At 31.8% G+C, this 24948-nt stretch overlaps 1 protein-coding gene and 1 non-coding gene across 2 annotated transcripts; one reads left to right on the forward strand and one right to left on the reverse strand.

Annotated features, from left to right (window-relative positions):
• The first annotated feature begins 4798 nt into the window (after nucleotides 1-4798).
• TRNAY-AUA (transfer RNA tyrosine (anticodon AUA)) lies at nucleotides 4799-4886 on the forward strand. The gene is given in 2 exon segments: nucleotides 4799-4835; nucleotides 4851-4886. It is a non-coding gene; the product is annotated as a tRNA-Tyr (tRNA).
• Nucleotides 4887-10233: 5347 nt separating this feature from the next.
• On the reverse strand, nucleotides 10234-15585 carry LOC107639600 (uncharacterized). The gene is made up of 4 exons (XM_088483475.1): nucleotides 15348-15585; nucleotides 13436-15098; nucleotides 12117-13204; nucleotides 10234-10829 (listed from the first exon to the last, which is right to left on the reverse strand). Exons 2-4 carry the CDS (start codon nucleotides 14918-14920, stop codon nucleotides 10721-10723), a joined length of 2682 nt encoding a protein of 893 aa, XP_088339601.1. The 5' UTR covers nucleotides 14921-15098; nucleotides 15348-15585; the 3' UTR covers nucleotides 10234-10720.
• Nucleotides 15586-24948: the final 9363 nt, after the last annotated feature.

Raw genomic sequence — 24948 nt, forward strand, 5'->3', positions numbered from 1 at the left:
TCTTGGAATTCGATCTTAGACACAATAGTGTTTAGTTATGTATGCTATACCAGTCAAAATGATTAAATCAATCACTTCTTAAGATTATAGTGTCGCTATTATGTGAACTTTTCCTTTGGTTAAGTAATAGGATAGATAGCTAGGTCTGAAAAATTTTTGTAATTGATTTATAGTTTTTTTTTTAAATAAAATACTATATGAAAATTTTGTAATAGATTTATAATTTTTTGAGAAAAAAATGATAAATAATTTCTTGAAAAATTGAAATGTTAGTCTTGTAGTTCCTAAATCATGCAAAGTTGCAATATTAGACACAATTCATTATTTTCAATATTTTATCCTATTCGGTCAGAAATTTATAAGTATAATTATAATTTTTTAAAGACTTATTTTTTCTAGAAACTTATAAGTTTATTATAAAGTTTTCTCAAAGAGACTTATTTGATATATATATATATATATATATATATATATATATATATATATATTTTTTTTTTTTTTCCTTTAGGACATAGAAGTCCATCATAAACTTTTTAAGGATCTAATGTTTCTATTACTCTCTTTTTTGGTACACCTTATACTGACAGAGAAAAGTAAACATCTATGATGGAGGAAAATGAATTTGTATGATTTATAAAAAAAAAATATTTTCTTATTAGCCTGACATTTATTTATCTAACTAGCAGATATTTATTTTTCATTTATACTTAAGTTTTGTTTATTTTTATAAAGTCATATATATTATTTATCTATGATAGATATTTATTTTTCTTTGTAAAATACATTTACTAACAAGGAGGGTAGAAGGTAAACACAAAAAGTTGTGTACACCAATATTTTGTTTAATTTCTCTTAAAATTAAAGCCATAGAAATAAAATGATAACTCATTTTAATCCAAAAGTGCCAACATTAAATTCTATCAATTAATTTCAAATGGTATTTCTTTGTTTAAAATAAATTTTCGTGTAAACTTTATGCAGAGCCACTGTTAACCTATTCTAAAAATCAAGTGCTAAATAAAATTAATCAAATTTTTTTCAACTATTTAATCTACCAATTAAAAGAATTTAAACTATAGGATCTGATTAATATTTGATAAACTACAGAAACTTGCAATATAACTAGACCAGCTGAGCAATTACGGTGCACTGTAACTAATTTGTTCATATCATGTTTTCTTTTTCAATGTTGCTGGAAGTACCTACGAACTTAAAGTATGGAATATATATTTTTATTTTCGCTCATACTGTCTGCAAAATTAAAATATAACACGCAAAAACGTAATTCTTTCTACTATGCTTTTAATTGGAAAATATGAAATTTTTTATTTAAATAAAAAAGTGAAGTATAAGGTACAGATACAAATTTATAAATATTCTGTTTTATTTACAAGCAAAATAATACGTAGATTATCAATGAACTATAATTCAAACGAAATAGTTTCTCCTTCTTCAAATAGAAATTTTGAATTTACGCTTAGCCTGAGTGTTTGCTGCAAGTATGCAAGATAACGTAAGAAAGAGAAAGTGGGATTATAGTTAATACACTATAATTACGGGATGTTATTTTTATTAGGAAAAAAAAAAAAGGAATATGAAGTAACATGAAACTCATTCTTGAAGATGAGTATGTGTATGTAAAAGGGAAAGAGTAAGACAGTATCTCCAGATATTATATACACTTTTTCATATCTTTTTAATCCTTTTAATATTGAAATTCTTTATCTTTTGTAATTAGAAAATGAAATTTATTATTAGAATATTATTTATTATATTTTTAGAATAAAGTAATTGCACGCATAAAGTTAAATAGTTAATATAGCTTTCTAAAAAAATAATTAAGGAATTGTTAAATTGATTTGAACAACTTAAAAAAAATTTGACAAAAATAATATTAATTTAATATTAACTGAATTTATTTTATTTTAACTAACGTATCATGGACATGCAATAATAATATACTCCAAATTAATTTTTAATAATTTTGTTTCAAATAAATTAGTACCTAATAAATAAATATTAACGTAATAGTTCATGATATTTTATAAAATTAGATAAATCAGTTTCAAATAATATAAGAGGACAAATTAATTTCTTCTATCCTCAAATTTTAGATAATTTAATTCTTTTATCACATTATTTTTATAAAAAGTGAATAAAATTGGCACTTTTTAAATAGAATTACAAACTAATTTAGGTTATTCTGTTATTTTATTAGATACTAATATATCTAATATTCTATTCGTCTTTGAATTTTATCATTATTCTATCCAAATTTCGAATATTAATTTTTTTCATCCAAATTTTAAATTTTAAAATTTTTGCAATTTAAATTATATCTTATCAAAATGTTAAATTTTAAGATTATTGTAATTTAAAAATTTTAAGTTATTAAGTTTTTTTCAAACTAAAATAAATTGGTCCAATTCAAATAACAATTATTAGAATAAAAATAGATAAAAAAAATTAAATTCAAATTAATATAATGTAAATTCTTATCATTTGAATCAAATTTTATTAAACTGAAAAATAAAATAAAATAAACATAATTTAAATTCTAATAAATTATATTGATTTTATTTTTTAAATTAATCTATATATATTGTGTTTCAAAAATGATATATAGTGTTTTACGGAAAAAATATAAATATTTTTAATCTTTAAATAATTTAAAACATATATAAACAAATATAAAATATGAAATTTAACCTTTTTAAAAGCTCCATTCAGTGAATCATATTTAAATCCTTATCAAAGTCTTCTAATGTTAAGGCATTAAGGGCGCCTCCAAAACGGCCAATGAATTATAGTTCAAATGGCATAGACTTTTTATACTCAATTCAATGAGTAATAACTCAAATGACATAATCTCCCCTGAATTCGAGTCTTATATCTTTGGTAATAAAAAAAAAAAAAAAAGGAGCGCCTGCAAAACTTTGATGCGCACATGGATTAGGATTACACCCTCCCTTTTTAAGTTGCGATTCAATTTTCAATGGAGTAACATTCCACGCGTCACTTACTTTTTTTTTTTGAATGAACAAGCTCAACACAACAAGTGGAGCGATGAGAATAAACAAATAGGAGAACACCAGTTAAAGGCATAAACTATTCAGCACTACATGATACTTCTTGTCATCTTCGGCATTGCCATCAACAACAAAAGGGATCTACACCTAGCCACTCCTTAAAGTTCATGAGCGACTGGTGGATAATATCGTCAACCCCTTTTCCTGTATTCTGAAAGATCCTTCTGTTCCGTTCAAGCCAGATATTCCATATTATAGCACAAAAATTAAAAATTAAAAAATTTGGACAAAATCTATACAAATAGATTTGTACAGTAGAATGACCCAAATAAAAAATTCAAAGATAGCATTTGGGATACAAACCCATATGCAAAATGGTGATATAAGTTCAAGTTATTCGCAACTAGAGGCAAAGTGGACATGAAGAAATGTACGGAGGTTATTCCTAAAAGAGTCACTGAAGAGATGAACAGAAAGCTAACACAAGAAATAAGATCTGCGGCATTTAACATGGGTAACTTGAAAGCCTCAGAATCTGATGAACTGAATGGATTATTCTACCAGAAACACTAAAAGACTATAGAAAAGGACATATGCACGGTTGTGAGATTGTTCTTCAAAGAGGGGTGCCTTCCAGCGGAGGTTAACGAAACACATGTGGTTCTGGTCCCAAAAATTAAGCAAGTCGAAAATTTGAATCACCTATTAGTTATTCAAGATCATATCTAAAGTATGGTTAATCGACTGAAAAGTATCATGAATCACATTATGTCGCCGGTGCAAAGTGTTTTTGTAGGAGAGAATGATCCAAGACAACATATTTATTGTTCAAGAAGCCTTCTATGCCTTGAATCAGAAGGAAATAAGAGAAACTTCAACTTGGCTATCAAGCTAAACATGAACAAGGCGTATGATAGAGTAGAATGGAATTATCTAGAAGAAGTTCTTTTGGCTTTTGGCATTTGATTTTGATCAAAGATGAAAATACCTAGGACTACCAGCTAGATGGAGAAGATCAAAGTGCAAAGCATTAGAATGGATAGAAGAAAAGGTTACTAACAAGATTAAAGGCTGGAAACAGAAACTGCTCAATCAAGCAGGCAAAGAAGTCCTAATAAAAACAGTAATCCAAGCCATCCCAACCTATGCCATGGGAGTGCTCAGATTTTTGAAAAGCTTCTCCAGGAAATTATGTGCCAAGATAGCCCAATTTTAGTGGAGGTCGACTGACAAGGAAAGGGGTATTTGTTGGAAGAGTTGGGATAAATTATGTGCTAGTAAAAAAGAAGCATAGATGGGTTTTAAAGAATTTTATCACCAGAATATGGCACCAACTAGCAAAACAAGCTTGGATGATACACCAGAATCCGAATCCACTGTGGGTTAAGGTTTTAAAAGGTATATATTTTCCTAAGCAAGAGTTCTAGAAAGTAAGTAGATACTAGCAAGGAACTTGGATATGGAAAAACTTATTAGAAGGAAGAAATTTCCTAAGAATAAATGACAAGTGTAGTTTAGATATGAAAAAAATTTTTGATTATTAGGCCTACGACTGCGGATTGTCCAAGCCAATCAAAAAATTTGTTCAAAAAAAGAAAGTTTTAAATTACATGCTTTTGTAAATTTGAAGCATATGAATTAATACATTCTTCTAAAAAGTCTTGATGAAATGTGTAACTTTGCATTAAAAAAAAAAATAGTTCCACATAAATATTTAACACAACTTAAAAATGCATCTAATTAAACAATAAGCAGGCAAAGTATCAAAACCGACCTTAGCTCAGTTGGTAGAGCGGAGGACTATAGTTTGAAATAACAGAAATCCTTAGGTCGCTGGTTCGAATCCGGCAGGTCGGAAATTCTGTTTTATTCATTTCAATTATTTTGAAAATAAGATTTAAGCGTTGCATAAAATACATTTGTGAACAAATAACACATTCATGCATGTGTGAATTCAAATACAATCCTATTCAACTGAATTACCAATCAAAACTAAAAAATTTAACTTGGATTATTTCCCGTTGGTTACAAATTACATGAATTAGATCAAAACTATAATCTTAAGGCAACGCACACGTTATAGGAAACAAACAAGAAAAATAAATAAGATTTTAATATGCACAACTATATCAACTAGTGAATTAATAAGCACTAACGTCTTTACTCTTTTTATTTATTAAATATATAAAATAATAACAAATGCATGAATAACCAAAATGGTTAATATTTTATATTCTATCTAAGACTTTGAGTTTAAATTAGACAAAAATCAATCCTCATACTTTACCGAGTTTATTTCAAAAATTCGAAATCAGCTATAAATTAATCGATAAATCAAGTGAAACTATGTCAATCTGACATATAATTAATATACGAGAAGTACTATATATACAAGTCATTTTAATTTATAAGTTATATAAGTTAGGTCAAATCTAACAAAAAAGATACTCACATGTACGAGCGTGTTAACACATGTGCTACTCAACAGTCATAACGCGCTTTGCGTTCCTCTTCTTCTTCCTCCTCTTCTTCTTCCTCTTCCTTCTTCTTCTCCTTTTTGTTTGTGTTTCTCTTCCTTTTTCTTCGCGTGTTTCATCTTCATCGTCGTTTTTTTATTAGTGCTGTTGTTGCTGCATTTTTTTTCCTGCTTCTCTTTCTATTAATTTTGTAACATTATGTATTTTTTTTTCTTCTTTGTTTAATTTTTTCCTTCCAAAAAGAATTATGAGAATATCAAAAAAGAAGATGAAGAAGAAGAAGCAGCAGAAGATGAGAAAGAAGAGGAAGAGTTTTGAATTATCCAAAACTTATTAGCATATATACACCAAAAATTCTTAAACAATACACCCAAATATCTTCGTGTTACACCCAAATTTGCTGTAAATACAGAAAAATATTTTCTCTAATGCTGCATTTTTTTGTTCTTTTTTTTCTTATTTCTTTCTTTCTTTTAGTTGAATGAATGTAAGTTTATCCTCTTCCAAGTAATTTTGTACCATTATGTATTTTTTCTTCTTCTTTGTTTGATTTTTTTGTTTTTATTCTTGTTAAAAGAGTAAAACAAGAAGAAACTTGAGAAGATAAAACAAGAAAAAAAAGATGAATAAGAAAAAAAAAAGAAGATGATGATGATGATGGTGATAAAAAAGAAGAAGAAAAAACAGCAGCAGAAGATGAGGAGGAGGGAGACGAAGAGTTTTGAATTATGCAGAATTTATCAGCACACATACACCGAAAATTCTTAAAGAATACATCCAAATATCTTTGTGTTACACCCAAATATTTTCGTGTTACACTCAAATTTACTGTAAATACAGAAAATATTTTCTTCAATGCAGAACTTTTACATTACATTCAATTCAAACCATCAACGATGAAATATTATTCACCTACAGAATCATAAACTACTAACAAAAAAATTCACTAGAATCGATCCACACCTTAACTACTTGATTGGATTTAAAATAATAATCAATTTTGTTTTGGATCAATTGATAATCTGAACTTGAATTATTCATTATTTTCAACAACGAAATAAGGAGGAGAAGGAGGAAAAGGAAGGATGAGAAGAAATTCCAATGAAAAAAGAAAGAGGAAGAGGAGGAGGAGGAGGAGGTAGTGTTGGTGACGACGATAACGAAGAAGAAAAAGGAGGAGGAGGAAAAAGAACGTGCAGCAAGAAAAACGTGCAGTAACAGCACGAAGAAGAATGTACACGCGTTGATTGGAACATCTGTTAAATTAGGAGGTGCGTGAAATCGACGTGCTAGAAGAGGCGCGTCTGACGTGAAATAGAATATATGAACTTGTATGACTTGTATGGGTAAAACACTTGTATGTGGAGAATAATTGTTAATGTATATAATTTTACAAGTTTTATATAACAAATTAATGAAATATGACTTTTAAAAATTAAATTTAATAAATATTATATAAAATATTAAAATTAATGTTACGCGTATACTAAAATCAGCTATCAAAGTCAGCTATTAGTATAAAATACATGTTAGAATACAAATATATATTGAAAATAAATTAAATTATATATGTATTTATACATAAATACATTGATAACTGATTTTAGTAACTAATTTTAGTATATAAATAGCATAACATTTTTGATAATTTATATAAAATAAATTATTCTAAAAGTAAAACAATAATATATATATATATATATAAAAGTAACTAATTTAATTTCTGAAATTTTCAATGTTCATCAAAACAGCACATAGCTTTTGAAAATGACAAATTATTGGTAAATTTACAAATTATAAATTTACATTCATTCCTAATTCAATTACCATGAGTACAATGCTGATATATTGCGTTAAAATTCCAATGTAGAATTCCCAACGATAATGTGATGTAGCTATGAGTTTAATGTGATCAAATATGGGTCTTAATTGATTAATTGGACTCATTTTTGTTAATTAGTTTTATCTTGGTGTAGAGACTAAAATGAGTTCTATTAACCAATTTAAGACACCTATTTAATCATTGTGAAGTCTTAATCAGATCATTCAATAATGTAAGAATTTGCCTTTTTCAAAAAAACAAATTAATTCATAAATAATAATTAATTAGATGATTTTTATGTCACAGATAATTTTATCTGTTATTCTCTCTGTAATATCTTAACGATATTCTAAAAGTGAGAATATAATTAATATCAGTGAAAATTAAAAGTCAAACCGAATTAATTATGATCTTTGAGAAAAAAAAACTATTAAAGTTAGTTAGTGAGTTTTTATTATTCTCTTTTTTTTTTTAAGAAAGAATTTAAGCTACATATCTATACATTATTTCCTAAAATAATTTTTTACCATTCATATTTTTATCATGTGGTAAAAATATTGTCTAATTCTAGTAGGATACTCTCTCTCTCTCTCTCTCTAGAATGTGATTTAGAATTATTAATTACCATCTTATTCACTTTTACCTTAAGTAATTATTTCTAGACATTAGGATAAAATCAAATAATAAAATGTGATTAAGTAGTGACTAAATACATTAATGAAGATCTAGACATTCTACTATTTGATCTTGTTCTAATATTTAGAGATAATCACCTAAGATAAAAGTGGATAAGATGACAATTAATAATTTTAATCACATCCTAATTATGGCTTAAATGTAGGTCTTATCCCTAATGATTATGAATAGTTATCTAAGGTGAAAATTAATTAATGAAAAGGTTAGAGAGAGAGAGAATTCGATTAAGAGAGAGAAAAATGATAAAGATTTTAAGGTTTAGGTGTATCCTATTAGTATTAGGCAATATTTTTATCTATAACAATATAAGTGATAAAAAATTACTCTAGAAAATAGTGCATAAACATGTGACTTAAATCTTTTTTTTGAAAAAGAAGAAAGAGATAACTAGCTTTTATGGTTTTTTGCAAAAATCATAATTAATCCGGTTTGTCTTTTGAATTTGACTTTGATCGGCATTAATTATATTCCCTCTTCTAGAATATTGCTAAGATATTATAGAAGGGATAACAGATAAAATTATCTGTGACACGGAAACATCTAATTAATTATTATTTTTGGATTAATTTTTTATTTTGAAAAAAGCGAGTTTTTACATCCTACTCTCCTTAGAAAAAAAATTTGTCTCCAAAATTTAGATACCTGAGATAGATGCAGGATGTTGCTCTCATAATAGACTCTAGCTCTCAGGTATGTTCCTCTATTCCGTCTCTTTCCCAAGTAACTACTTTCACTAGAGGGAGTTCCTTTTCCGTCAGTTTCCTAGCACTCCGATCAACTATCCTCATTGTTAAATCGTCTATAACTGAATCGACTCGGACTCTAAGACATGACTTTCATCAGGAATATACTTTCTAAGCTGAGAGACGTGAAACACATCGTGAAGGTTGGACAAATACCGGAAAAGTGCTACTTGATAAGCTATCGGACCTACCCTCAAAATTTGGAAAGGACCTATGTATCTAAAGTTCAACTTTCTAGTCCTAATACTACGACCTACTCCAGTAGTTGGGGTAACCTTAAAGAATACGTGATTACTCTCACTAAATTCTAAAGGTTTTTTTCTCCTATCGGCATAACTCTTTTGTCGGTTTTGGACTATTAGAATTCTATCACGAATCCGCTTGACTTGTTGATGGCCTCTTGAACTAATTTCGGTCCTAGAATACTGGATTTCTTTCCCTCGTACTATTATAAAGGTGATTGGTACTTGCGCCCATAGAGTGCTTCGTATGATGTCATTTCGATCCTCGCATGGTGATTATTGTTCTATGTAAACTCTACTAGTGGCAGATATCTATCTCAGCTCCCTTTCTTGCCTAATGTGCAAGTTCTTAGCATGTCCTCTAGAGTTTGCATGGTTTACTCTGATTATCTATCAATTTGATATTACCTTTATAAAAAAATATTAATTAAAATATAAAAACAAAAAATTATTACTAATTTTATAAAATAAATATTTTAATTCTATAATATAACAATGAGTTGGATTGAGTAGACCCAAAACATAACTCAAATCTAACCCGAAAATAACAAACTCAAATTCGGAAAAAAAAAGAGTCTGAGGTAAGTTTTGGGTCAGATCGAATCTGATCTTGCATGCCCCTGGTTTTTCATTTTATTCGTATTTTAATTATAAATATAAGTAATATTTGATTATATCATTTGTAACGTTCGACTATATTCCTTATAAATATATTCTGTTTTGGGTATTGTATTCCTTATAAATCTTATTACAAATGTGATTAGCGGGCTGATTTTTATACCCGTGTAGCATGTGGTTGGGTATATACCCTAAATTGATTGCTTCTTAACCTCGATCCGAACTCCAAAGACATCCAAACTAAAACAACGAACACCCTAACAGAACCACGATAGCTTGAGCATCTATCTCTAAACTGGCTCAACATTGAAGTATGCTTATCAAGTCTATACTCCACTAATCCTTTCATTCCTTAATATTCATTCATAATTCAGTTCAATGTAATTAGATATAATTGTACCTAAATAATTGAACGATGGACGGTATGAGACACTTGAATTGCACTACGTTCTACTGTGTCAACCCATTAGGATCAAATTCAGGTTGCATTTGCTATTGGACTAGTTTCTTAATAGAATTTTTGGAGGTGTATGACTATGAATAACTTAGTTTGACCCCATTGTAGAATCCTTTTCAATTAATTTGTTAGCACAGTTGACAGCATGAGGATCAAAGGATTCAAATCTCTTACCAATAGCAAAAGGTTACTAAGATCAAGTGACATAAACACATTGTATTACACAAGAACATACCCACCACTTCTTCATTAACAGCTGGTCCATGTTAGTAACAGTTCATATTCTATTTCTTTTCTTTTTAATAAGAAATTAGTTGCTGCCAATTTGAAGATGACTGAGACGAACGAGTGGAAATGTGAAGGCACCATTCTGCAAAAGGACTAAATTGACCTCAAAAAATGGGGCCAGCTCTGTTGTTAGATGATGTAACCTGGATGACTCAGGCATGCACATTCCAACATGTATTTTCCTATGGATGCTAACGGTTATGTAAACATCAATCTCCCTTCATAAAGAAGAAAGGAAGATACAATACGTTCGGTAATTTGCCTCTAAGAACAGTTATGTTTATCAAGTCCCTCATAACCCTGTCACTATCCTCTTTCTTTCTATTTTCTTTTTCTTTTTCAATCAAATCACCAAAATGACTGTACATCTGAGGATGGATGTAAACTGCCATTATGGGGCCTTGCAACAGGTGACTTCCCTACACTTTCCACAGAACCTTGTACAGCCCATTCCTTTCTGCAAGTTAAACAAATACCATAACCTGTTAATAATAATAATAATAATAATAATAATCAACAAGTTAAAAATGTCTGATTAAAAGGACACTACAAGTTACATAATCTAGGAATAAAGATCCAACACACTGGATTCCACTCGCTTCAATTTCTATTGTGATTATTTTTCTTCTTCATCAAGTCAAAGACTACTCAACAGTTAACAACAATTTGCTACTCCAGATTATCCTCTGAAGAAAGACAGGCTGTTGACGATAACATGGATAGTTTTATAGCTAGACAATCAGCTTTGTTCACTTAGTGATGCCTATATCTAGTTGCACTTGAAATATGCCTTTTTTGTTTTCCACAACTCAAACTACAAAAAATCAGCTCCAAAAGCGCTTCATGCTTATTTAAAATGTGATGAATAATAAATAAATTTAGAGTAATATCCCAAATCAGTCTCCAAAGAATTCTAGTTGGATAATTTAATCCTCAACAAATTTTAATCACCAAATGAGTTCCTAATCTTTAATTTTGTTAGACATATCAATCTTCACGTCAAATTTTGGTAGAGTTAGACAAATCAGTACTTGCCATTATTTAATAAAGGCATAGCAGTGCCTAAGAATTTTTTAAAATTCTCATATTAGTCCCTCCATATAGTCGATCTGATATGGGAACTGATTTGTCCAATGAAATAAAAATTTGTGGACTGATTTGATGATTAAAATTTGTGGAGAACTAAAGTGTCTAAATAAAAATTAGTTAGGGGTGATTTGGAATATTACTCATAAATTTATGAATCCAGTGCTGCATTTCAAATCCTGGATGTAGTAATGAAGGATTAAGATTTGAACAAGTCATTTTGTGTATTCATAAATAGTTCAGGAAAATTTTATATGTTAATATACTCGGGGATTAGCAAGAGCTTAGCAAATTATGTTCTGTTGACTAAGTCTAGTTATCAATTAGCGATCCGTAACTCCAAAACAGCCAACTGACATGTCAGATGTTATGCAAATATTACATATACAGTAACATTTTTGAAACCACTTAAACCAGAATTTTCCCCTGCAAAGTATCATCACCTTCATAAGATGAGTCTCAATACAAACAGAAAAACACAACATACAAGCATGTCATCAATCAATCTTTGGAGGTCAGCATGAGTAAAACCAAATGAGGGGATTATCTAGCATCATCAGTTTAAACTATGCTACAAATCCAATACACATCATCTACAGGCATTCCAAATTACCTAAATAGAAGGCGATAAAAAACAAGTTAGCAGCTATTTACTCACTTGGACCAACTGTTAGCCGGAGAATCCTCAAGCACACGGCTGCTAGCAGAACCACTTGGACTCCCATATATTATTTCATTCTGAGTAGCACCCTCCTGAGCTTTAAGCCCACCGGACAATGGTGGAAAGAAAGCAGTCTGTGACCAAGGATCATAACCACTTGAACCAGGAACAGGGCTGAATGTGCCGCTACTCTGACCATTGGGAATAAAAACACTTTGGGGAGAATGGGATATGTTATCATCTTTGTTAAAAAGAGAAGCCATAGTCTTCTGAGATGACGGAAGCACAAAATCATCCTTGTTTGGTACATTTCTTTGTGAGGATAAAAGCCAGCTACCAGGGCCACCAACCAAACCTAAACCTAAACTTTCCTGACCTAGTGGAGGGGTACTCCACATCTGCCATGTTCCCTTCTCACTTGTAGCTGCATTGTCCAAAGGAAGTGCATTATCTTGGGTGCTGGGGGTACTTGGAAACCGATTAGAACAACTATGCTTCTCTCGGGATAACGGCGACTCAATTGGAGACGGCTTACTGACTTCAGAACTAGCAGTTATGTTTTTCAAAGAGTGAGGCTTTGCTACTTCCGTGTCTGCTACAAAGGCACTTCCCTTGTCCAACTGAAAATCATTGAGTGACTGGGAAACAGGCCCAAGCAAGGATACTGGATCAAATTCATTAAGTGACTTCGAAACAGGCCCAAGCAAAGATACTGGATCAGGAATATAGCAGGGATCTTCAAAAAGCTCTTGTTCTTCATGCCTATAGTCATGTGCTTTATTCCCAGCAGGTGAGAATATGGGTTCAATTGCAGGAGAAAAACCAAGACTACTACTACTAGTTGTTCCATTTGGAAATGTGGAAATATTAAATGGTGATGGAAGACCAAAGTGGATTGGATTATTAAAAGATTGTGTAACCGGTGGTGGAGCAGATAACTGAGGGCTTTTGATTTCTCCTTGAGTCTTGGAATTCGGTCTACATATTACATTCGAATTTGAGGGTTGAGGAGCAGATGAACCGCGAGTAAATAATTGCTGCCATGACATTTTAGGTGCTGACCATGGCTTTGGTTCTGGAATAACCTGCAGGGAACAGCCACCATGGTAATGCATTTTTCTTTATGGGCCAAAAAAGGGCTACATAAGATCACGGTAAATAACGAGCAATTAAGTTTTAATATTAGCTAAATTATCTTCCAGAATTTGTTCATAAACCACATGATGATAAATAAGAATATGAACAGACAAATTGTAGTTAGTTGTGGAGGCAATATTAAAGGCAGAGGAAAAGGGATAGAAAGCAAAACAACTTACAGAGTGAGTGATATTCCTATCATCTCCATTCAAATTGGATTTTGCAGCTGGACGATCAGGAAGACCAACATCTCTCCTGCTGGCAGCAGTATGAACATGATCTACAGAACTGTTAAACTTGTTTTCTTTCAAAACAGTGGTAGGAACATTAGTACCCCTTCCAAAACCAAGTGCCTTTGAAGAGGACAAAATTGTACCTCGCATACGATCAAGATATCTTGTTCCAGTACTTCCTCGATTATAATTGTTCACAACATTTTTACTATGTGCATTGTCTGTACTCTGTCCCTTGCCAATCTCTAACCCAGATTTCTGATGCTCTCTCCGATCAGTTTCACTCTTTTTATCAAAGTCCCGCTTCCGCTCACTTTCCTTTCCAGCTTTCTTTTCTAATTCTTCTACATCAGAGTTGCTCTTACTAGACCCCTTATCTTTCTCCCTTCTTTTTTCCTGACGCTTCTTCTCAGTTTCCTTCCTACTTTCTTTCTCCTTACTGGATTGTGACGATTTACTGCGATCTTTTTCAGCTTCAACTTTCTCATCCCTCAGTCTTCTACGCTCCTCAACTAACCTTGCAACCTCCTCCCTCTGTTTCCTCTCCTCCTCCTCGAGAAGTTCTTTCTCTAGCCTAGCCTGTCTTTTCTCCTCTGCCTTCCTCCGTGCTCTTTCACCTCTACTTTCATTGAGGCTTCCCCCGTTCTCACCCCGCTTTGCTAAAAGCGCCCTATGTTCAGCATCAGATGAACATTCTTCTCTTGAACTAATTCTAAAAGCCTTTCTCCAGAGCCATCTAATGCTCAAGAAAAAAGATGTCAAAAGCTTGCAAACAAAAAACAAAATACCAGAATATGACCTCTCTGTCAAACAATGCTCATCTGCAAAAACACCAGCATTCCCATTTGTCCTCCAGTTGCTTGGATTACTCGGCATAGATCCGCCAACCCAATTGCCATTCTCCAGCCAGTCCTGACTGCACATCCACCCATTTTCAGACCAAACCTTGCTATTTAATATCTTGCCACTTTTTCCAACCAAATCCTTAACTAAACCAGAATTTGAAATCCCCAACCCAGGCGGCACAGGCAAGTCTAAAACTGGTCGCTTCGAAATATGCCCACAATATGAACACATAAACCGACCCCCACCCGGGTTCTGGTCCCTATATGGATTCAAGCAGTTACGACACCGCCTAGTAGCTGTCTTCCTTAGCTTTTGCATTTCTATTGCCTCAAACCTCTTCCTCTCCCTAAGCCGTGCATTCCTCCGCACCCTCCAAGCAGACAGCTGAGGCATCAAAATCTCATACCAAAAGAGTGTAATCAGCAACACAAATACACAAGCCAGACGAGGCGAGGTAATCTCGAACCTAAAAGCTGGTGGAAGGAGCTGAGAAAGCGCCCACAGACCAATTAACGGAATAACCAACCAAGGTAGCATTGTAGCAACCCGGCGAGACCACTTCTGAATCACACAAAGTATACACATTATACTCTAACCCACGCCAATCTTCCCCGTCTCGAATCAAACCCTAAGAACAACCGAAATTCAACCTCCCAACAAAAATAAAAATCAATGCTTTCGAGAAAACCCTAACCCTACTTATCCTTTTCTTCCTTCTTCCAAATCAATATCCAACAGAGTTCAACGCAGAAACTTCAGAACCCTAAAATTCCAAACCCAAAAACACACACAAAAAACAATAAAATTTAATTTCAGAATCACTCGTGTTAGAAAAGAAACCAAAAAGTTTACCCTATTGCTATTGCGTCGATAGTTCGAAACGCGAAAACTGAAATTGAACGAAGAATTAACAATAGAAAAAAATAGAAAAGGGGAAATGATTCAGGGCTTCAGCTACAGCGATTGTGGCACCAATCGAAAGGGAAATGGAATAGGGGAACCGAGCACTTACGAATTCGGCGCCCATGGCGGAAACTCATTAAGAGAGAGAGAAAATCAATGGAAGCGAAATGCGATTGAAGAAGAAGCACCAGAGAACGGGTTCGGGACTGAGTCGACTCGTCCGATTCGGGTCGGAGCCTCCGTTCGGTGTGTTTCCTTTTTTTTAGAGAGAGAAACTGTGCGCGAGAAGAGAGAGAAAAGATAGATAAGAATAGGGAGAGCGAAGAGAGAAATGTGAAGAAGAAGATGAAGAAAATATAACACAATAACCAAAACTAAAAAAAATAAAAATTAAATTAAAAAAAAAAACAAAATAAAACCAAATCCAAATACAATAAGCTAAGGTATATGTGCTAGTGAACCCGGTTGGACCAGTGACGGTGAACCGGACTTGTCTTAATCTGCTCGTCTAATGCTAGAGTTTGTCCTAAAATGGCAAGAATGGAACTGAAGAGGTAGTTAAATATTTAGAAAAAAAAAAAAAAAATGAAAACGTGAAGAGGGAGTGTGCTCATTCTCCAAATAAAGACTAAAATGGATTATCAAATTTTTTTTAACTACCTTCTTCCTTTTGTTAAGTTTGCTTTGCTGAATAGTAGATGGGTAATAAAAGGTATTCTTTTATGAGTTTTATCAGTAAATATTCTTTTTTTTTTTTCTTAGGAAATAATAGAAAAAAAAAAGAAAATTAAAAGAAAGAGGTAAAAAAGAATTTTGTATTTAGTTAGGAGTCCTTTCGTGTTATTTTAGACATTTAATTGTAGTGATTAAACTCAATGAAATTAGAGAAATTTCATAATTACTGTTATTTAAATTATTTTTTTATTAATTTAATATTAATAATAATTAATTATAGTAAAAATATATAAAATTAACTATTATATATTTTTTAATTTTTAATTTTTATTTATTTTATATTGATTTATTCCAAAGACTAGCTTGTTATACAATTCTAATTTACAGATTAATGGTAATCAATTTAATTTTTTTATTAATTTAATATTAATGATAATTAATTATAATAAGAGTACATAAAGAGTATATAAAATTAATCTCCAAACATTAAATAATTAATTATCATCAATATTAAACTAATAAAAAATAATCTAGATAACATTTTTTAAGATAATGTCAAGCTTCGTAACATCTAAAAAAAACAACAAAAATAATTAAAAAAAATATTTAATAATTAATTTTATATACTCTTTATGTACTCTTACTATAATTAATTATTATTAATATTGAACTGATAAAAAAATAATTTAAATAACAATTACTGATTATAAAAGAAAATTATAGTCCATCAATTACATAAAATATAGACCATTTTAAAAAATTATATAATACTACATGATCAATTAATTTTAGTAAACAAATTCAATCAATTTTTTTTTTAAATTAGAGAGTTATCTTTATTTTTTTTTCTTTTTCTCTCTCTTATCTATTTTTTTATATGTTTTATTTTTTTTTACTTATTCTTTCTTTTTTACTCTTCTTTTCTCTTCTTGAGTAATCGTTTTTTACTTCTTTTTTTTTTTCTCCTTAATTTTTTATCGTCTATTTTTTTTGAGTGAATAAAGCTCCAAATTAAAAAAAAAATACATATTTTAATTCTTGATATTTAATTTTGTAAAATTGATTATTAATAATTTCTCTTTAAAGCATGCTTATGTGATACATTAATCACTAATATATCCTTTATTTAATTTTATAAGTAAAAATAATTTAAAAATCACAAATATTTCTTAATTTTACATAATAAATTTAGCCAATATATTTAAAAAATAATAAAAATATTAAAAAATAATTAAATAATCTTAACAATTACCCTAAAAGATAACGAGACTCCTACAAAAAGAATTTTATCAATCTTAATTAATACTTAACGGATAAGTCAATAATTTAATATGCTATGTAAGTTAATTCTATTAATACTAAGATAAAATATTGACAAAAGAGCCTATCAATCTTAAAAAAATAAAGATCAATAGTAAAAAAAAAATTTATTGAAGGTCTCATTATTTTTAAAAGTAATTATTAGAAACCGTTTAAAACTTTTTCTCTTAATTTTTTTTATCTCTTATGGCCAAATTCTCTTCTTCCCTTCAATATTCATCTATATCAATCTTTTCATTCAAATCAGCTATTAGAAAAGGATTTCATTTCAACAGATTAATTTTTAGTTTAAATTATACAGATAAATAACATAAAAATAATACAAAAGAAAGCACAAGTTTTAGTTGAAAATATAAAAAATTTAGTTAAAAAATATACATTATTTTAAACTATACAACTTTTTACATGAAATGACACAGAAGAACAACACAAAAATTATAATTAGATAACATAAAAATTATTTTAAATTGTGAACAAAAAATTTAGTTCAAAAATATAAAAAATAATTGAACAACACGCGCGCGCGCACACATATATAATTAATATATATATATAACTTGAATAACATAGAAGTTATTTTGAATATTTGTGTTATTCAATATCTATCATAAAATAATTGTGTTTTTTTTATGTTTCTTTTCAAAAATTTGTGTTTGTTTAAAGAAATTGTGTTTGCTTCGTATGTTTTATCTTCAACATGTGTGTTTACTTTTTTAAAAAAAAAAAAATTTGTGTTTGTCATTACAAAATTTCTATGTTTAACGTTAAAAATTCTTTTGTTATTTTGTTTCTTAACCTTCTTCTTCTTCATTTTTGTTTTCATTTCTCTTCTTTATTTTTTTCTTCTTCATAAATAAAAAAAAATACAAGAACGAACAAACAAAAAAAAATACAAAGAAAAAGAGAAGGACATATAAATTCGGTTTAACAAAAAAAAAGTAAAAAACACAAGTATAATAAGATTTAGTTACTAAAAAGACTTTGTCACACAATATTTGTATTAAAATTGATTATATATTGAATCTCTCACAATATCAATAATATTATGTAAAGATAATAAATTAACAAATATATTATTATCAAAAATACTACTCTCTAAAAATTTAATAACTAACCAAATCCATAAAAATATAAACAATAAAAATGTCTTTAAACTATTTGAAAATTTGACAAGAAAAAAATATATATATTTCGATATGAAGTAAATAGGGTTAAGTACTTTTTTTCGTTCTTAAAGTCTTAGGTCAAAATCAATATCGTTCTTGATATTTTTTTATTAAAATTATCTTTAACATTACAAAACGTTATAAAATCATCTTTTTGTTCATGGACGATATTTTTCAGACAATTTTATCCTTAAACAAAAATTAAAAAAGTCTCCCCACCCTTACCACTAACCCTGCATCATCATCACCATCGCCATCGCTACGCACCTCTCTCTCTCTCTCTCTCTCTCTCTCTCTCTCTCTCTCTCTCTCTCTCATCAGTACCGCCACCACACCATTCTTCATCCATCAATCTGAATCTATCACAACACGAGCTACTCCTTCATCCAAACAACAACAACAACTCAGATTTAAAGTGAGAAGAGAAAGAGAAAGAGAAAGCTTGACAACAGTAACCCAATGGCAACAACAACTCAGACCAGATTCGCTTTGCCTTTTCACTTTCAGATTAGTATCTGACTTCGTCAGTCGTGCCTCCAGTCGGATCGCCGTCGACTCCAGCCCAACAGTTACCACGCCGCCTGAGGAAGAAGAAGAAGAGAATGAGAGAAAAGAAAGGGGATAACAGTGCCCGCGTAAGTCGAATAGCCGTCGTTGTTGAGCTTGCCAAGAAGAAGAATGATAGAGTAAGGAGAGAAGAGAATGCAGTGCCAATTTTTGGTAGCTAGAGGTTCAGCAGCGCGGACTTCAATTCCTCCCCTTTTCCTCCTTTGCGTCGTGCTCTCTTTCTCTTTCTTTGTCTTTCATTCTCCGCTCTTCCCCCTCCTTCTCTGATCTGTCTTTTCAGCCGCAATCGTGATGACAATGGTGGCAGCAACTCACTCTTTCTCCAGCCACGACTACGACAAACGGCAGCACCATCCTCTCTCTCTCTCTCTCTCTCTCTCTCTCTCTCTCTCTCTCTCTCTCTCTCTCTCTCTCTCTCTCTCTGTTGAGGGTGTTAGAGAGGTGGATGGAAGAAGCTGGTGATGAAGATATTCGATGGTGTCTGATAATGACAATGATAGAAGATGATTCTTTTCGTTCTCTTTCTCTTAGGTCTGATGATGACGATGATAGAAGATTATGGATGAGAAATAACATTTTTTTTAAAAAGAGGGTAATTATTAATTTTTATAAAGGGTAAATTTATCCAAAATAATTTTTTTTTCAAAAAAATAATTATATAATATTTGTAACATTGAGGATGATTTTAATAATAAAAAAAACACATAAAAAAAATTCTGATTTTGACCTAAGATTTTGGAGATAAAAGTATTTAATCTAAGTAAATACTAAGATAGGCTTACTTCATATTGGAATATTTTTGTCATGTTTTATTTTAAACTTTTTTAAGGTTGAGTTCCAATAATAATAATAATAATAATAATAATAATAATAATAATAATAATAATAATAATAATAATAATAATAATAATAACTTTTTTAAAGGTTCTTTTTGTCGTTTAGGTTTTTTAACATATTTATATCAATGATTAAATTTTTGGAGAATATTTTTTGTAATCTATGTAAAACCCGATCAAACCATAATTAATTAAATAATAAATTAAATAGGATCGAATATGGTTAAAAAATTTAGCAATCGGAATTTGATAATTTAAATATGATATTTGGACTTAGTGGATTTTTCTGAGTCGGAAAACATAGTTTTTTGCGTAAAAATGCGCACTGAAAATTTGACCGGCAGTACCGACTGCGATTTGTCCAGTACTGTGGCTAAGGAAATTAATTAGAAGTGAATAATTTTAAGAAATAATAATTTATAATTTGGGAATATAGAAATATTTAAGATACGATTTAAAACTCTAATCTTAGAGGTCTTGGCCCAAAATTGGGCCAACGGATTAAACCAAGTGAACCGGACCCAAGTGAGCCCAAGACCCAACATATATAAACATTAGTTATGAGTATTTCAGCTCATTTACCCTAAAGAAAGAGGGTAGGGGCGCAACTTTGGAGAAGAGAGGACGAAGAGAGAAAATCCTAACTTCATCAAATTTCAAATCATCATAACTTTCTCTCCGGAACTCCGATTGACGAGCCGTTTATGGTCACGCGTTGCTCTTCTCCTCCTCTTCGAGTCTATCTATATTTTGTGGTAATTATCTAACTCTCCTCTGTCCAGTTTCGATTTTTCTCTTATATTTTGAATTTGGTTTGGGTTTTGAAGAAATCTTGTGATTTTGGTTGTTTAGGAGTACTCTAGTATGAGCCATTGGTGATATTCATCACAAAATTTTATGGGTTAAGGTAAGAAACCCTCTAACCCTTGTGATTTATCATTTTTATGAACCCTAGGTTGATGTATGTATGTGAAATTGGTTATGTTAGTGTATTTGGTAATTTTGGTGCACAATTGGGAGGTTGGTGTTGCTTGAGGAGCCTTGGTGAGGCTTGGAGCTAAAGGTTGGTGGAGACTCTCAAGAAGAAGCTCAATTATTTTGGCTATAAGAAGTATGATTTAAGTTTCATTTAAGTACAGTGTGGTGTGATGAGAATTCCTAGCCTAGATGCCCCTAGGATTAAGTTTGGATTGTGTAAATAGTTGGTACTCATATGCATAGTTGATATGTAATGTAAATTAATGATTGGATTGAGAATTATGTGAATTGTATGTTTGGTGTGTTGAGAATTTGATGAATTGGATAATGCGTATTGGTTTGTGGAATATACATTTAAATTGTGAATTTGGGCTGGAGACCGTGAATTTTGGGCCGGAGGCCGGGAAGAGGTAAGGAAGGTAAGTTGATGTGTGTATTGTATGATGATATAAGAGATTGGATGGATTTTACATATTAAATGTGTGAATAATTGGTTTGATTATTGAATAATAAGGTTTGAAGAATTGAGGTGTGAAAATTGATAGTTTTGGGTGAAATTGTGTAGATGAGGTAGGTTTGATTTTGGTTGAGTGTAATTATGTGGATGTAGTTGGGTTGTGGCCATTTGGATGAGTGGAAATGAATTTGGCTTGTGAACATTGGAAAAATTGGTGATTTCTATTCTTGGGTAGAAACTGATTTTTGACCAACTTTAGCGGTCCGTAACTCGGCCGATGGAGTTTGGAATTCTTCAAAATTGGATTCTTATGAAAGTTTATTCAACGTTCTTTCTAACGGTTTAGAAATGGTTGAAAAAAGAATTTTGTAGAAGAAGTTATGTGTGTTGGAAGTTTGGGGTTTGAAAATGTAATTCTGCAGCTTTTTAACTTAGTAAAATTTTTGGAATATCGTGCTTCCACGGCTCCACGCGCACGCGTGGCCGACGCGTACGCGTCGATGCACTGATGTAAATGCCCAGTAGAAAATCCAGAGAGTTGCGCTAGAATTGTGCTGGTTTTGTGCGAGGGGCACAAAACGCACCCACGCGTACGCGTGGCTGACGCGCACGCGTCACCTTACTTTTCTGCCATCCACGCGTGCGCATGGGCGACGCGCACGCGTGACCCTGTTTTCAGCAAAAGTTAGTTTTTGAGTTTTTAAAGCCGAATTTCAGACTTCTAAGCCTCAATTTTCATCCTCTAAGTCCTAAATCTTTATAGTATGCCTAGTAATGAAAAGAAGTTAAGACATGTGGTAACTTGTGGATGAAGTAAAGTGAGAATCAATGATGAATCATGAGTAATGATGGTTGTATGAGTTGCTGAGGATGATGGTGAAAGTGTTGTGTCTAGTATGAGCCGGATAGATGTGACAAGCATTGAATTATGGCTGAGTATGTATATGTATATGATTAATGATTAAATGATTATGACTGATGGAGGAGGCTTGAACATGTAGCGAGTATGCCGGAGATGCATATATGATTAATGAATGAATGTGGTAAATGAATAATGATGGAAAATATTGAATGTTACGTGTGACCTCGGGTAGTAGGTAGTGGCGTTGTCCACTTACTCCGAGTATGAGATGGGGAAGGAGAATTATGATAAATGAGTTTAATTATGGATTTTTGAATGAATATATGTCTGTGATACCTGGGTAGTAGCAAGGGTCGTGGTTCGTCCCGCTTGCTCCGAGTCATTGTTTGAGAATTGATAATAATGAAGAGTGATTATGAATGAATGTGTATTTGTGATACCTGGGTAGTAGCAAGGGTTGTGGTTCGTCCCGCATGCTCCAGGTTAATATTTGAGATACCTGGGCAGTAGCAAGGATTGTGGTTCGTCCCGCTTGTTCCGGGTCAATGCTTGAGATACCTGAGTAGTACTAAGGATGGTGGTTCGTCCCGCTTGCTCCAGGTCAGAGATGGTGACGCCTGGGTAGTAGCGGCAGTAGTGGTTATTCCACTAGCTCCAGGTTGAGCTTTTAAACACCTGCCTGGGTAGTAGCTGCAGTAGTGGTTATTTCACTGGCTTTGAGTTGAGCGGGTAGTAGCAAGGGGGTTGTAGCTCAAACCTACTTGCTTCGCGATGGGTGTTTCTGTCCAATGGTTACCTATCAGGACGTATCGGGTTTGCTATATAACTGACAGATGATATCATCATCAGCTATAGGGCATGCATACATCATTTGCATATGTTTGATTTGTTTGGATTTGCCTATTTGTTTGGATTGCTATATCATATATGCTATGTTACCTGACTATATACTATGTGTTCTACTTGTACCTTAATTGTGTATTACTTGTCTGTATTGTGTTTGTACAACTGAGAGGTCCCTCATGCTGGTGTCAGTTGACGCTGAGGGCTGTTCTTGTGGAAATGGAATAATGATATGATTAATTTAAAATGATGATTATTGAATGAGATAATTTGAGTTCCTTGGGTAGATGCTGTGAAGTGATTTCACTTGTCCCAGATTGATAATGAGATCATATGAGTTCCCTGAGTAGACGCAGTGAAGTGATTTCACTTGCTCCAGGTGAGAGTATGAAGTATTGATATAGAATTGCTGAGACAAAAATAACTGGTGATGGTTTAGCTTATGATTCTGATTCTGATTTTTCGGAGAGTTAGAAAGTTGGGAAGCACGAGGAATATGAATTAGATTTAGCATTCCCTTATGACAGTTGCCTGTTTATGGATTAGTGAGAACATAGGTTGAATATTTGGTGAAAGGAAGTTTAGGATGCTTAGTGAGTTTTTATTACAATGCATTGTATTTATTTGGCACTTTTACCGTACTGGGAACCCATGGTCGGGGGTTCTCATTCCGTATATATCTCTTGTTTTTCAGATACAGGTTCAGGTGCTCAGAAGTGAGATGTGGTTCATCTGAGAGATGGCGAAAATCTTTATATTATCTACTTTATATTTGCTTAGAATCTCTCCGCTTTTATTTTGAAAAGCTTTATTATGTATTGAACTCTTCTGAACTTGCCTATAGAGGCTCTCATGTTTCTTTTGGGAGAGATTAGAAGATACTGTTATCAACTACTTTCATATTGTACCCTAGCCGGCCTACACTTCGCGAGTCGCGACTAGTGGCTATTTACTTTATATATCTATATACTGTCATTCTCTTACTCTCCTTTATGTCTTTATCCTTATATCGCTTTTGACTTCACGCTTTATCTTTTAGTTGTCGAAACATGAGTAATACGACTTCGCAATTTTATTTTACTCAATTTCAGGCTTCTCGATTAATACTTCCTTCAATTTTACTTATAACTATGTATTAAAAATTCACCTAAGATTCGTACCACCGTAATATCATTGACTTATGACTCGAGTATAAAAATTTAAATATTAGGATGTTACAATCTACACTAAATTAATAAATATAAAACATATTAAAATATGGTTACCAAAAGAAAAATATATAACGGATAGTCATAGCTTTATATAGGGGTGCACAGACCCGGCCCGGCCCGAAGGTCCGGCCCGGTCCCGAACACTTTTGGGGCTAATTTGGTGTGATTTCATCGGGTTTAGGGCCGGGTAAGGGTCTCAAAAATAGACCCGGTCATTATTTCGGGTCGGGTCCGGGCCATAGCTCGGGTCACCCGAAGTCGGCCCGGTGACCCGGTCATCATATACAATTAATATTTTGTGTTATTAGTGATGGATCATGACTATTCTTATGTGGAATTTAAGTATTGTAAATCTTAATATTTTGTGTTATTAGTCATTATAAAACTATAAGTTAATGTTTTATGTTTAGAATGCATAAGACTTTAGACTAATGCATAATATTGTGTTATTTGTATTGATTTAAATATTTGGTATTATTAGACAATATTAGTATTGATTGTGGTTATACTTTAGTATTGATTGTGGTTATGCTTTAATTTTGAAGAATGGTTGGTTCTTGTTATATTTTTCTAAGTGAATTTTACCATGTTAAATAATGGTTGGAGTCTTGAAAATTTGGATATTTTTACATGCTAGCTTACAAGAAGGTATCAACGTAATGTAATGTTAACGGCCCGGTTTTCACCCGGTTTTCACCCGGTTTTTACCCGGTATAATTGTGGCCCGAAAGTGTATTGGTTTCATCGGGTCTAGGGCCGGGTTCGGGTCTAATAAATAGATCCGGTGTATATTTC

This window comes from Arachis ipaensis, chromosome B4 (genome assembly GCF_059453495.1).
Source record: "Arachis ipaensis isolate K30076 ecotype BB chromosome B4, ASM5945349v1, whole genome shotgun sequence".
NCBI classification, from domain to species: Eukaryota; Viridiplantae; Streptophyta; class Magnoliopsida; order Fabales; family Fabaceae; genus Arachis; species Arachis ipaensis.